The sequence below is a fragment of the Rhinatrema bivittatum genome, chromosome 2, assembly GCF_901001135.1.
Source record: "Rhinatrema bivittatum chromosome 2, aRhiBiv1.1, whole genome shotgun sequence".
Classification (NCBI taxonomy): Eukaryota; Metazoa; Chordata; class Amphibia; order Gymnophiona; family Rhinatrematidae; genus Rhinatrema; species Rhinatrema bivittatum.
Genome location: NC_042616.1, coordinates 553085710 through 553100438, shown reverse-complemented (window position 1 = coordinate 553100438; position 14729 = coordinate 553085710). Strand labels below are relative to the sequence as shown.

Genomic DNA, 14729 nt, shown 5'->3' with positions numbered 1-14729 from the left:
CCCAACCATCACCTCAGTGGTAACCTTGGTAACATCAATAGATAAGAGGGCAGCCAGCCAATAGGAACACATATTCATTCCTAACTGACTTTCAGTGACCTGGAAAGTGTTTATTTGTATCATTTTCAGTTAGTGCGCACTAAATCGAGTTAGTGCACACTAACGGGGAGTTAGTGCGCACTAACTCGAGTTAGTGCGCACTAACACGATTTAACGATTTTTAACGATAAATCGTTAGAATTTCTATTGTATCGTGTTCTATAACGATTTAAGACGATATAAACATTATCGGACGATAATTTTAATCGTTGAAAAACGATTCACATCCCTAGTATACACCTCAGGGTTCTGAAGGATCTAAAAAATGAAATTTCAGACCTATTAGTAAAAATTTGTAACCTATCATTAAATGCATCCATTGTACGTGAAGACTGCAGGGTGGCTAATGTAACCCCAATATTTAAAAAGGGCTCCTGGAGCGATCTGGGAAACTACAGACCGGTTAGCCTGACTTCAGTGCCAGGAAAAATGGTAGAAAGTTTCTAAATATCAAATCACAGAACATATAGAAAGACATGGTTTAATGAAACAAAGTCAGCATGGCTTTACCCAAGGCAAGTCTTGCCTCACAAATCTGCTTCACTTTTTTGAAGGAGTTAGTAAACATGTAGATAAAGGTGAACCAGTAGATGTAGTGTATTTGGATTTTCAGAAGGCGTTTGACAAAGTTCCTCATGAGAGGCTTCTAGGAAAAGTAAAAAGTCATGGGATAGGTGGTGATGTCCTTTCGTGCATTACAAACTGGCTAAAAGACAGGAAACAGAGAGTAGGATTAAATGGACAATTTTCTCTCTGTGTTTTCCTAGCCTGGTATACTCCTTCCTCCATGCTCGGCTGGCTATCCCCTTCCCTCACCCACCTTCTATCCCTTCCATGCTGCCTCTCTATCCCTGTCCCTTCTCCTCCTTCCCTCATCCTCCCTATCCTCTGCACCCTACTCCCCCCTCCTCTCCTGTCCTCTATCTCCATGCCTCTCATGCTCCATGCTCTCCACAACCTTCACACACCTCCTTATTTCACCAAAGAAAAACAGACAAACTTTAGTAACCAATACAAACTTTCACACAGACACAGAGACTAAAGTCAAAGGTTAAAGTAAACAAAAGGAAGAACAGTAAATCACAAGACAACACACTCAGAACTCAGAATATAAACTCTCTCCTAATACAACCACAACTAACCTGCTCTCCTCTAAACCACAACTCGACATACCCTCAAAGAGGCAGCTGCAGGAAGGCTGTATATATAACTTGAAAAAATAACATGCCTTGTGATGACGCAACGCACAACACGTTGACGCAACGCCACATGCGATGAAACAATGCTGAGGGTGATATTTATCCTAAACATTCCCCTGTTCTTACTCCAGGAGATATTTTGCTATATTGATAGCAAAATGATGAAGCTAGGTCTAAATTAGCCAAATGCTAATTTTTAATGTTATCTGACTAACATAGCTGGATAACTGTAGGTCAATCACAGAGCTGTCCTAAAGTTAGCTGGATAAATTTATTTGGTGAACTCTAAGATACGTGGGGATATTCAGCAGTGCACCTGTCCTGTTGAATATCTCTGCACAGTTATAACTTTGCTGTCTAGATAGTGGCTGAAAATGGAGATGTCTCTGATGTGCAGGTGGGCGCCCACCTCAGCACCAGTGATCATCAAATGATATGGTTTAATATCACAAAAAGGATACAGAAAAGAAGCACACGAACCCAAGTTTTGCAGTTCAAAAACACAGACTTTGATGAAATGGGGAAGTACCTGGAGGAAGAACTAGGCTGGGAGAGCGAGAGAGATGTGGAACAACAGCGGACCAAACTAAAAGGAGAAATTACCAAGGTAACTAATCCATATGTTAGAAAAGTAAAGAAAAGCCTGTTGAGGCTCAAAGTCGATGGGGAAAGTGGAGAAGGAATGTCCCCTTTCCCCACATCCAGTCCTACAGAGCAGCGTGGTGCCGGCAAAATGGCCTCCGTTTTCGCACTGGACTTGGCCGGAGCTGCCCGAGGTCGGCGGGAGTGAGATCTTTTTCTCGCAGCCCGATCCCCCTCTGCAATCGCCCTGGAGCCACCCCCGACGGTCCTTCACCGCCGGGGAGACACCTAGTGCAGAGACGTTGCAGGAGAGCTGGAACGCCGGCTCTCCGCAAGCTGAGCAGACTGAGCCCCGCGGCATTCCGACGTGCTGAAGAGCCAGCCCAGGCCCAAATACGGTGAAAAAAATTGCCCCTCCGGAGCCCCGGGATAGCAGTGCACAGTAGGAAGATTCCAACCCCTAATAGTCGCTGCATAGCTAGAGGCACGAGAGGAATTTATTTAATTTATTTAATATCTTTTATATACCGACGAACGTTGGGAACATCTCGTCGGTTTACAGAGAACAGGGTGTGAGGGGGAGAGACCGGCCCACCGGTTAATCCCCATACTCACCGGGATCAGTGGCAGCTCCGGGCACTCGGCTGTCGGGGAATCCCACCCCAGCTGCGCCTCTACCAAGGCAGAAACCCTGGGAGGACTAAAGATGCTCAACCTCCAAAAATGAAAGTAAGTTTTTTTTTTTTGTTTTTTTTTTTTAAACAAGCTTGATTTAGCCACAGGCACAGAATCACTTAAAGAGACATATTGCCTCAATTGCAATGAAACTGATAAACCCTTTTTTTTGTCAAAGGATCAGGACCGCAGGGTCTGTCTCTCATCTGCTGGAGTCAGAGAAATACTGAAGGATCGCAGGTGGCATACCAGTATAAGAGGGGGTGTCTTTCAGTTTGTTCTCTGATTCCATCTGCTGGAAGGGAGACACAACCCAGCGGTCTGGACTGATTCTGGTACGTACACAGAACAGCAAATAAGGAAGGTAAGGCTCACTTAGGCCTGGATTTTCTAAGGTCGCACACCTTAGAGAATCCAGCGGTAATGGGAGGCGAAGCGGGGGGCGGGCCTGCGAAAGCCGGCAGCGATCGCACCACCGCTGTGTTATCGCTGCTGTGAAAGGTGGTGCTATTGGGCATGCTACTGGGGGCAATAAGGAGTCTTACTTTTCGCCGTCAGCAAAGTTGTCGCGGAGTCCGCCCCGACACCACCCCGATTCCTCCCCTTCCGGTGCGGACTCCGCCCCAATCCCTTTAGAAAATGACCCCCTTAGTCTGCTAAATTTAATTTCTGGTACATTGCTGTAGATCCCGGTTGATATCTGTCTTTCCCTTTGCTTTTGCTCTAGGGATCCTTTGTGCCTTTCTAGTGCATTCTTGCTTTTTTACTCAACGTATAATTAAGGTCTGGAATTAATTGCCAGAGGATGTGGTGAAAGCTATTAGTGTAGCTGCATTTAGAAAAGGTTTGGACAAGTTCCTGGGGAAAAAGTCAATGAAACATTATTAAGGTAGAGTTGCAGAAATCTACTTCTTATCCCTGAGATAAGCAGCTTGGAATCTATTTCCACCTTGGGATCCTGCTGGGTACTTGTGACCTGGACTGGCCACTGTTGGAAACAGGATACTGGGCTTGATGGACCTTTGGTCTGACCCAGTATGGCATGTCTTATGTTACTGTTTTGTGTCAACCAGCTTCCCTGAAATGCCATTCTATTCCATGTATTTATCCCCATTTCTGTAAAGAAATAATTTTGATCCTATTCTTTATGTCAGTTCATTGAAGCTTGAAAGTATGGCCTTTGGTTCTGGAAGTTCCTCCTCAGTGAAACAAGTTTGCTTCTTTTGTCTTATTTATACCTTTGAAGAATTTGAATGAATATTACTCCCACTCCTGTCTCTTCCCTCCTCCAGTGAATACATATTTAGGCCCTCAAGTCTTATTCGACAGGGTTTATGGTCAAAGCCCAACACTAGTTTAGCAGCTCTTTTCTCGACTAACTTCACTCTATCTTTTGGACAGTAAGTTCTCCAGAACTGGATACAATATTCCAGGCGAGTTATCATCAACATCCTGAACAGAAATAAACAGCACCTCCTTTTTTTCCTACTGGTTTTACATCTCCCTCTGCACCTAGCATTGAGATGCTGGCACAGCGCCAGCATCTCATCCCCCAACAGTATTCTGCACTCTTATATTTCTGCCCCAGAAATGCATGATTACATTATTTTGCACTGAAGCTTATCTGCCAAGCAGTAAACCACAACTCATTCTGTCTACTGCCCCAGATATTGTCTGCTTTTTCAGAGGTGTCTGCTTTTACAGATCTGAGTGTCTTTTGCAAAAGGACAAACTTTTCTTACTATGAACTAAAATGGCTGTGAATAAAGAACAATAGAATGCATTCAAAACATGAGAGCAACATTAATTTAGATGTTCTTTGCTGCCAAGCTTTCTGTTTTAACCTTAATGCTACTTTAACAAGATTTTTTAAAATACACTCAGTGCTTTCTCACAGTGCCAGTTCCCTATAATTGGATGGTATTGCATTCAATATAATTGTATTTTCTAATTATATAATGTTAAAAAAGCAATAAAGGAATACAATACTATCTAGTCAGTAGAATCATAATTAAAATATTTATACTCATATTTTAAGAATAAATAAAAAGAATGTAAGAGTATATCTAGTAGAGAAATGCACTATGGGATTTAAATGATTACAACTCTCTTACTGAAAAGGCCTTGTGGAAAATAAAATATAAGATGATTAAAAACCAGTTGCATAGGTTCTTGGCTGGCAGGGACATCTGTACCTAGGTGGAGAAGTTGAATATACTAGAATTGTGTACTCTTATCATGTAAATAGAATGGCACCTTAATGAATTCAAAGGCATGCTGAATTTCATATTTTAGTCTAAATTTTCAAGCAATTGCATAAGAATCCTTCAGTTTTTTGAGCAAGAGCAATACCTACAGTACCTCAACATAATCCACTTTGAAGTGTTGAAAAGCGGAATATAAATAAAAAAAACCGTATACAATAATAAATACTTTTTAGTGACCTTGTTTAAATTTCAACACATACCATGAGCCAGTATCTTGGGTTTATTAACAGGATTAAAGCAGATGTTGTGCAGAATAAGAAGGGCTACAGAAGAACAGTTCTTATATTTGTACTTGCTCATCTCTATGAGGAGGTCCACAATACCGTTCAGCTTCATGATCATTTGTTGACCATCATCCCCAAAAGAAATATTCAATAATAGTTTTAGCCAAAGATAAACCATCAAACTAGGGCTTTTGTTTGCTCCTTTTGGCAAAGACAAGAAGTTCTGCAGGAAATTGCTCTGTTGGAAAATAAAAGTACAAATACATTACTGTATTTCAATCTTCAATCACTGTATTTTCATAAGAACGATCATCAGTGTGGTCCCCTGCATAAATTAGTTTATAGTTAGAGCTTCTGTAAATGTAGGTGTTTATTGTCCAGCTAATTATGTGTTTTTGGAGGGTACTGAAAAGAAGTGTTTATATGTTGTGAATATCTATTTATTTATTTGAAAAGTATTTCTATTCCGACTATAACAAAAGATGTGCTAGATGGATTACAACAGTAATAAAGTAATACAAACAGTTAAAAGAAAATTAATACATAATACAGCAAAGTAAAACAGAAAACATAAGAATATAAGAACATGCCATACTGGGTCAGACCAAAGGTTTATCAAGCCCAGCATCCTGTTTCCAACAGTGGCCAATCCAGGCTATAAAATACAATAAATACTAAATAAAAATATTTAAATCAAATTAAGGAAATGCCTGAACAAATATACCTAAAGAAGCTTTCTAAATATCTTTACATGATGTACTGCTAGGTATATTCTTAGGCTTTGGGGGGGGGGGGGGCGATTTCAGGTTATTTGTTATATGTAGCTAGAGGGCGATGGCAATGGGATATGGAGGGAGTGGTGTGTGTGATTGGGAAGCAGTGGGATGGGAGTGGCAGGTGGGATGGCTGTGTGTTTGGGTGCACGCAGGTGGCTAGAGAGTATGAAGGGGTGTAAGGGGATGGTTAAGGGGAAACAGGAGTGGTGGGATGGCTGTGTGTGTGTGTTTGGGTGCACACAGGTGGCTAGAGAGTATGAAGGGGTGTATGGGGAGGGTTAAGGGGAAGCAGGAGTGGTAGGTGGATGTGTGTGGCTAGTGGGGTAAGAGTAGAGTGCCTGGTGGGGGAAGGTGGATAGTGTATGCGTATGAGAGCAAGGGGAGAGATGATTAAAGGCAATACTGAAAACTCAAAGAATAAAATCTAGAGCATTCCTTCTACAATATAGTGCTATTTTTTTTTATTCATGTGTTGGTTTATTACCTGAGAAACTTGAATGACTCTTTTAGAAGTATAAGCCATTTAATTTTGTATTTAAATGCTGTTCTTTTGATTTGTGAAACTTCATTATATTTTCCACACACATTACATTTTATCCAACAGAACAGCCACGTATTGCCAGCTGATTTTCAATTCTGAAGCAATGAGAACACACAATCTACTGTTTTTTTTACATAAATCAATCTGTAAAGTGGATATGCTTTGCATATTTCTGCTTACTTGTCTATGCAGAATTCTATACAACTGTCTACCTGCAAGTTGCAGTGAGGAGGTGGACCCTTGTTGTGAGTGTTATAGCTGCATGGATGCTCTCTTGCGAAGAACTGTTCTGCCCCTGGAGCTCAATGATTATCTGTTCCATCCCCTAGTGATATCAAGAAAAGGCCCAGGAAGATGGTGTACTAGAACACTTGTCTACCTGCAAGTTGGAGTGAGGAGGACAACTCCTCTTGCACCTTTCCATCTGTGAATGCTACACCTACAATGGGTAACCTCTTGTAAAGAGGCGGTTCTGCCCCTGAATCTTGAGTGCCATCTGTCCAATCCCCTACTGACATCACTGGCAAGCAACAGGAAAAGGCCTGGGAGGACACTGGACTGGAACACCTGTCTACCTGTAAGTTGGAGAGAGAAAAAGGATCTTTGTTGCACCTCTCCGTCTGAGTATTACAACTGCACCGGATGCCCTCTTGCAAAGGACTATTCTGCTCCCAGAACTAGTGTCATCTCTCCCGTCCCCTAGTGATGTGGGTTGACAAGAAAAGGCCCATGAGGAGAGTGGAAGTGTGTGCGCAGGGTGTGTGCATATGAAGGCGTGCAAGACAGGAGCTCCTTCGTGCACGGCTTCGAGTGCTCTGTAGATCCACGATGGATACAATGATTCATTCATTGGCCTGTAACCTTATCTCCACTACCAATTCGTGTGATATCAAGACAAGGCAGGTATGGCAGTATGGCGAAAGATTTTAAGCACAGATCAAGATGAATTTTGGGTAATTTAATTCCAGTGGTCCCTAGACCTGTATTAGCAATTACCACATTATCAGCTCTTACTATTCTGCTGGTTAATACTAGGTCTGTTAAAAAAAAAAAATATATATCTGTCATTTATGAATGATACATGAGAAGACCCCAGATTGCCTGTGTATAACAGAGTTTTGACTCACTGAAAATGATACTGTGTTATTAAATCAAATTTCTCTCTCTAGCTATTCTGTTCTGGCTCAATCAAGCAGATCTAGGAGAGGAGGAGGACTGTTGGCAATTTAAAAAACAAAAATATCTGAAATTGACAGTTGTATTTAATTATACTAACATTTCTGAAGCCTATGAAGTGATGCTTACTTCTCCAACAGTCAATGTATGTTTAACTTACTGTCCCCAGCTTACTTTCCTATAACATTTCTCCTTTGATTGAGTTTATTACTGGGTTAACACTTGACTTATATTTTATTATATTTTTAGGTGAGTTTAATCAGCATATTGACCAAATGCTGCTAGCTGCTCCCTGTGAAATTCTCTTAGACACAATAGCTGCATTCGACTGGAAACTAACGGCCGGATTTTAAAAGGGTTACGCGCATAACTTATGTGCGTAACCCTTTTAAAACCCCCCTGTGTGCGCTGAGCCTATTTTGCATAGGCTCGGCGGCGCGCGCACACCCCGGGACGCGCGTAAGTCCCGGGGCTTCGCAAGGGGGTGTGTCGGGGGCGTGCCGGGTGGGCGGCGCAATTTTCGGGGCGTTCCGGGGGGCATGTCGGGGGCGTGGTGCCGGCCCGGGGGCGTGGTCGAGGCCTCCGGACCAGCCCCCGGGTCGGGTGATGGCTCGCCAGCAGCCCGCTGGCGCGCGCAGAGTTTCGCCAGCCTCCGGCCGGCGTAACTTGGCCAACAAAATCCAAATTTGGATCATCCTTGGCGCATCCAATGCCCCTCCTATTTTAATGTTATTTATTCAAAGCTATTGAATGTTTTTATTTAAAGTTATTATCTGTTTAAGGTTCTATGTAACGCTTTCATGCGAAGTTATTTGATCCACTTGTAAACCGGTTTGATTTGTATTCTATACAAGAAGATCGGTATATAAAAGTTAAAAATAAAATAAATAGATAAACAAAGGTAGGGGGAAGGGTTAGATAGGGCCGGAGGGGTGGGTTAGGTAGGGAAAGGGAGGGAAAGGTGCGGGGGGGGGGGGGGGGTGTAGAGGGAACGGGCAGCGCATGCAGGGCTCGGCACGCGCAAGTTGCACAAATGTGCACCCCCTTGCACACGCCGACCCCGGATTTTATAAGATACGCGCGGCTACGTGCGTATCTTATAAAATCTGGCGTACTTTTGTTCGCGCCTGGTGCGCAAACAAAAGTACGCGCGCGCGTAGATTTAGAAAATCTACCCCAAATTGTTCACCATATGACTCAAACACGGGCCTACATTAGATCTTATTTTTCTTGACCAATCTTTATTTGATTATAGTTTTCATCTGTTAAGGTTGATTCAATTCCATGGTTTGATCACCACCCCATATCTTTCAGATTTAGCAGTGATCTATTATACAGGATTGGCTCAGTAGGGGCCGGATTGAGGTACAGTAGACTCTTTTAGACAGTAACTGATACCACTGTTAGAGAATTGCATTACCAATGATTTAGCCATATTTGTTGACTACTGTTTTGAAATTTTGAAGATTGTGACTAATCACTTAGCTCTGCTTAAACTTATAATTCAATGCCAGGTAAAACAAGTTCCCTGGTTAATAGTTCCTTGCTAACAGCAAAATGGACATTTCAGAAAATGGAACGTAAATGGTGAAAATTTAAGCCTAATGAATATTTGGAGAGTTACTGAGCCTCCTTAGCCTTATACAGAGGAAAGATTGAGAGGGTGAAAAAGGCATGCTGTCCTCTTAAGATTCACTCTGCTCTCAGTAGTCTAAATGCATTGTTTAGGGTTGTAAAATCCCTTACATGTCATCCATCTGATGTGCTGAATCAGTCTAGAATTGTTCCCTCTGGCAATAATTTTGCCTCCATTTTTTTTTTTTAACAATATGTTTGCAACAACTTGCAGGCCTTTTGTACCTCTTGATATTATTGGTCTTTCTCTGGAAAATGGTCCTAAATGGATTCATTTTCTCATGGTTACTCAGTTTAGATTTGGAAATCATTAATAAGTTAAATAAAACATATTGCCCTCTGAATTTTTGTTTCTTCCTCTGTTACAGGCAATTAGCGAAGATCTAGTTAGAGCCTTTTATTAGTAAAATTGTCAGCTTCTCATTAAGTGCTGGGCATTTATTTGTTGCCCTGAAGGTGGCCTTGGTTCGCCCACTTCTGAAAAATCATACTACTGACCTTACAGTTTTAGCAAATTATTGCCCCATATCCTCTTTTTTCTTTCAATCAAAGATTGTTGAATCAGCAGTCTTTATTCAGCTATCTGACTTCATTGAAGAATATTTTTGCTGGATCAACCACAATTTGGATTTAGAAAGTATTTTAGTACAGAAACATTATTTTTCCAAAGCCTCTAATCGTTAAAAAAAAATATTTACTATTTGCCTAAGGAATGAGGTATTATGGGTAGGCTATTAGAGGCATCTGGGCAGAATAGTCTGGATGCATCAGCCTTCCTAGAATCCTCTATTGACCTAGTACCAACCAGGGAAATGTTAATTGATTCTTTAAGCTTAGTTAGGAATAGAGACATTGTTTTTTGAAAATATTGTCTGAATAAACATATTGGGGCAGATTTTCAAAGGGATACGCGCATAACCCCCGAAAAGCTGCCCCTTCCACCCACTGCGCGCGCAAGCCCCGGGGCTTTCCTGGGGGGCGTGTCGGGGGACGTGTTGTGGTCGGCGCATCATTGGGGGGCATTTCGGGGGGGCATGGCCGTGGCCTCCGGAGCAGCCCCCAGACCGGAACATGGTGCGCCGGCAGCCGGCCCGCGTGCGCAAGTTACGCCTGCCTCGGGCAGGCGTAACTGTTAAAATAAAAGTAGGGGGGGGGGGGGAGCGGACTCGGAAGGAACGGAGGCAGCTGCGTGGCTCAGTGCATGCAGGCTGCCGATTTTGCGCAGCCTTGCGTGCGCAGGCCCCGGATTTTAAAGGCTACGCGCGTATCTATTAAAATCCAGCGTACTCTTGTTTGCGCTGGGTACGCGAACAAAAGTACGCGCGCGCGTACTTTTTAAAAATCTGCCCCATTTCCTCTTGTGGTCATAAAATACACTTTTTTCCTGATGTATCACGAGAAATGCAAAACAGAAGGAATCATTTCCTTTCTTTAAAAGAGAAAGTGTTGCTTATGGACGCCACCTTTTTTCTTAAATTTACGTGTTACCTTCCAGAATAATAAGTTTGTGTTTTATGATCCTCTTCACCTCACACATGACCTGAGATATTACTGGGTTATATTTTAGGGTGGATTAGACTGAATGACTATTGTAGTACCCTTTATCGCCTTCTCCCTTTTTGCCTAGAAAACATTGTTTTAGCTATAACTTTATTTTTTTTCTCCCCTTGTTTAATGCGGACTTGAAAATAAGTTTGAATTATGTATTTGATGAGGATATTTCTCCCAATGTGAGGGTCGATCATCTTTATTGTTCCTGTTTTTCCTTTTGTACAGATTTGAAAAAATTAAATAAAATATAAATTATGAAAAAAAAAACCCATATTTGTCCAGCCTTGATACAATTCGGAGAAGTTTTGATTCAGGCACCAGATGTGTTATTGTACATTCAGATATTTCATCTGCATTTAAATACCATCAACCATCAGGTTTTAATCAACACACTATCTGCAGTTGGGATGGCTGGGACAATTCTTTCATGGTATAGTTGTTATTTAAGGGATCAAAGAAAGCAGGTCAGGAGTAGTATGAGAGTAACTTCGTAGTATTCATCTGAAATGTTTGTGCCTCAGGACCCTGCCCTTTTTGCCATACTTTTTAATATCTACCTGGCCCTGTTCTGTAAACTATTGTTGGGTTGTGACTAAATTATAAGGTTTATGCTAATAATATTCAGTTCTTCTTACTGACAATGTCATCATGGTCAGCCATGTTTACTTTGTATTTGTATTTATTTAATTTATAAACTGCCCATATTGAAGCCATGGGCGATGCACAACAAAACAAACATAATTAAAAAGTATCTTGCAATCATATCATCACAAAAAAAAAAGACAGCTTCTAGTTAACACAGACTATTGCAACAATGGCCAGAAATTAAAAAATTTCAACAGACCATCTCAGCCAAATGAGAATGCCAAGCCAAAAAAATGGATTTTCAATAGTTGCCTAATTTTGTTCAAATATGCCTTTCTGTTATTAATCAGTGGCTGAGCCACAACAAACTAGCCTTGAATATTGATGAAACTGAATTGTTCTGAGCAGATTCCGCATAGCAGATGTTTGAAGGCTGCAAATTACCCATTGCAAAACAAGTTAAGAACCTGGAGGTTATCCTCAATCAACATCTATCTATGTGATGACAAATTAAATCCATTATAGTTGCTTCTTTTAGTATGTTCAGGATTCTTCATCACATACATAGAAACATAGAAATGACGGCAGAAGAAGACCAAACGGCCCATCCAGTCTGCCCAGCAAGCTACGCACTTTATCCATTTTTTATTTCCCTTTTTCTCTCTCCCACCTGTTACTATTGGCTTCCAGTACCCTCCAGCCCTAATTCCCCTCCACCCCACCACCAATGTAGAGAGCAGCGCCATATCTGTATCCAAGTGAACATCCAGCTCAATTAGGGGTAGCTACCGCTGTAACAAGCAGGCCACACCCCTGCCCCATACTCTTACCCACCCCTGTTTTTTTTTTTTTTTTGGAGATGGCAGCCCTCCAGCCTTCCGCTCCGTGAAGGTGGAACACCAACCACTGGCATCCCGCTCCGTGAATGCCTCTGTGGCTACTGCCGCTCCGTGCAGTGTTTTGCTGCCTCCTCTTTATTCATGCCCTCTAGACTTGATGGATCCACAGTGTTTATCCCACGTCCCTTTGAAGTCTTTCACAGTTTTAGACTTCACCACTTCCTCCGGAAGGGCATTCCAGGCATCCACCACCCTTTCCGTGAAGAAATACTTCCTGACATTGGTTCTTAGTCTTCCTCCCTGGAGCCTCAGCTCGTGACCTCTGGTTCTGCTGATGTTTTTCTGACGGAAAAGGTTTGTCGTTGTCTTTGGATCATTAACGTTTTTCAAGTATCTGAAAGTCTGAATCATATCACCCCTGCTCCTCCTTTCCTCCAGGGAGTACATATTTAGATTCTTCAATCTCTCCTCGTATGTCATCCGATGAAGATCCTCCACCTTCCTGGTCGCCCTTCTCTGTACCGCTTCCATCTTGTCTTTGTCTCTTTGTAGATACGGTCTCCAGAACTGAACACAGTACTCCAGGTGAGGCCTCACCAAGGACCTGTACAAGGGGATAATCACTTCCCTTTTCTTACTCGATATTCCTCTCTCTATGCAGCCCAGCATTCTTCTGGCTTTTGCTATCGCCTTGTCGCATTGTTTCGCAGACTTCATATCATTAGACACTATCACCCCAAGGTCTCTCTCCTGCTCCGTGCACATCAGCCTTTCCCCCCCCACCCCCCCATCGAATACAGTTCATTCGGATTTCCACTCCCCATATGCATGACTTTGCACGTCTTGGCATTGAATCTCAGCTGCCATATCTTCGACCACTCTTCCAGTTTCCTTAAATCCCGTCTCATTCTCTCCACTCCTTCCGGCATGTCCACTCTGTTGCAGATCTTGGTGTCATCCGCAAAAAGACAAACCTTTCCTTCTATCCCGTCCGCAATGTTGCTCACAAAGATATTGAACAGGACCGGTCCCAACACCGATCCTTGTGGTACACCACTTAAAACTGCTCTCTCTTCAGAGAAAGTTCCATTTACCATCACACATTGTCTTCTGTCCATCAACCAGTTTGCAATCCAGGTCACCACCTCGGCACTCACTCCTAAGCTTCTCGTTTTATTCACCAGTCTCCTGTGCGGAACCGTATCAAAAGCTTTGTTGAAATCCAAGTAGATGACATCGAGCGCTCTTCCTCGATCCAATTCCTTGGTTACCCAGTCAAAAAAGTCAATCAGATTTGTCTGACAGGATCTTCCCCTGGTGAATCCATGCTGCCTCTGGTCCATCAATTCTCTGGACTGTAGATAGTTTACTATTCTCTCTTTCAACAGTGACTCCATTACTTTTCCCACCACCAAAGTGAGGCTAACCGGTCTGTAGTTACCAGCCTCCTCTCTGTTCCCACTCTTGTGAAGCGGGACCACCACCGCTCTTCTCCAATCACTCGGCACCACTTAAGACCATTGTTGACACCTGAAGATATCTGAACAGTCTTACAGATGCGGTTCTTTTAAGCTATCAATTATTGTCATTGGCTGTATATAGGTCTACCTGCAAATTCATTATAAGCACTGCAAAAGGTGCAAAGCTCTGCTTCACACCTGTTCACAAGGACCCAAATAAGGGAGTATATTACTCCCATTCTTTGCTCTCTGCACTGGCTCACTACTTAGTGGCAAATTGACTTTAAAATTGCCATGCTGGTTTATAAGCTGTGGAAAAATGTAGAAATGCCAAGGATTGATTTTATTCTGCAGATTTATGCCCCACCTAGAGCTCTGAGATCTACACAACAAAGGATACTAGAAATTCCATCTGTCCGACATGCCTATGTTGGCACTCGGGATTAAGCCTTTTCTGTTGCCAGTCCTACAGCTTGGAACACACTTCCTATCCGTCTCCGTATATTTCCGGATGAGCAAGTCTTCAAGCAAGTGTTAAAGACTTCTTTATTCAAGGATGTGCTTAACTTGTCTGAGTAGGTTGTCTGTCTTTCGTCAACTTTAATATGTTTAGGTCTTCCAAATAGTCTTTTTTTTTTTTTAATATTGCCACTGATTTGCAGTCTTGGTGTCCTTTCCAACTTTGATTGTTTTTGGTATATTATTGCTTGTATGTGTTAAAGAGTTTATACATGTTTTTTAGCTGCACCCTGCCCCGAACCTTGGGAGGGTGCAGGTTATAAATCTTTTAAAATAAATACATAAATAAACACTCACATATTCCTTTTCATATAAGCTCCTCTTAATATCAAAATAGGCCAGCACAGTAAAACAATCTATATATGCACTGAAACACTAAGGGCCAGATTTTAAAAGGGTTACACGCATAACCCTTTTAAAACCCCCCTGCGCGTGCCGAGCCTATTTTGCATAGGCTCAGCGGCGCGCAAGCCTTGGGACACGCGTAAGTCCCGGGGCTTCGCAAAGGGGGCGTGTCGGGTGGGCGGCATGATTTTCGGGGCATTCTTGGGAGCATGGTGCCGGCCCGGGGGCGTGATCAAGGCCTCCGGACCCGACCCCG

At 42.5% G+C, this 14729-nt stretch overlaps 1 protein-coding gene across 3 annotated transcripts in view; it reads right to left on the bottom strand.

The window, feature by feature from the left end:
- The window catches only part of RTTN (rotatin), a 685521-nt gene that overhangs the window by 56437 nt on the left and 614355 nt on the right, over positions 1-14729 (bottom strand). For all 3 annotated transcript variants that reach the window (XM_029590899.1, XM_029590897.1, XM_029590898.1), the window contains one exon: positions 5023-5284. In XM_029590899.1, the coding sequence (XP_029446759.1) occupies positions 5023-5284 (262 nt within the window). The remainder of the gene's footprint in view (positions 1-5022; positions 5285-14729) is intronic.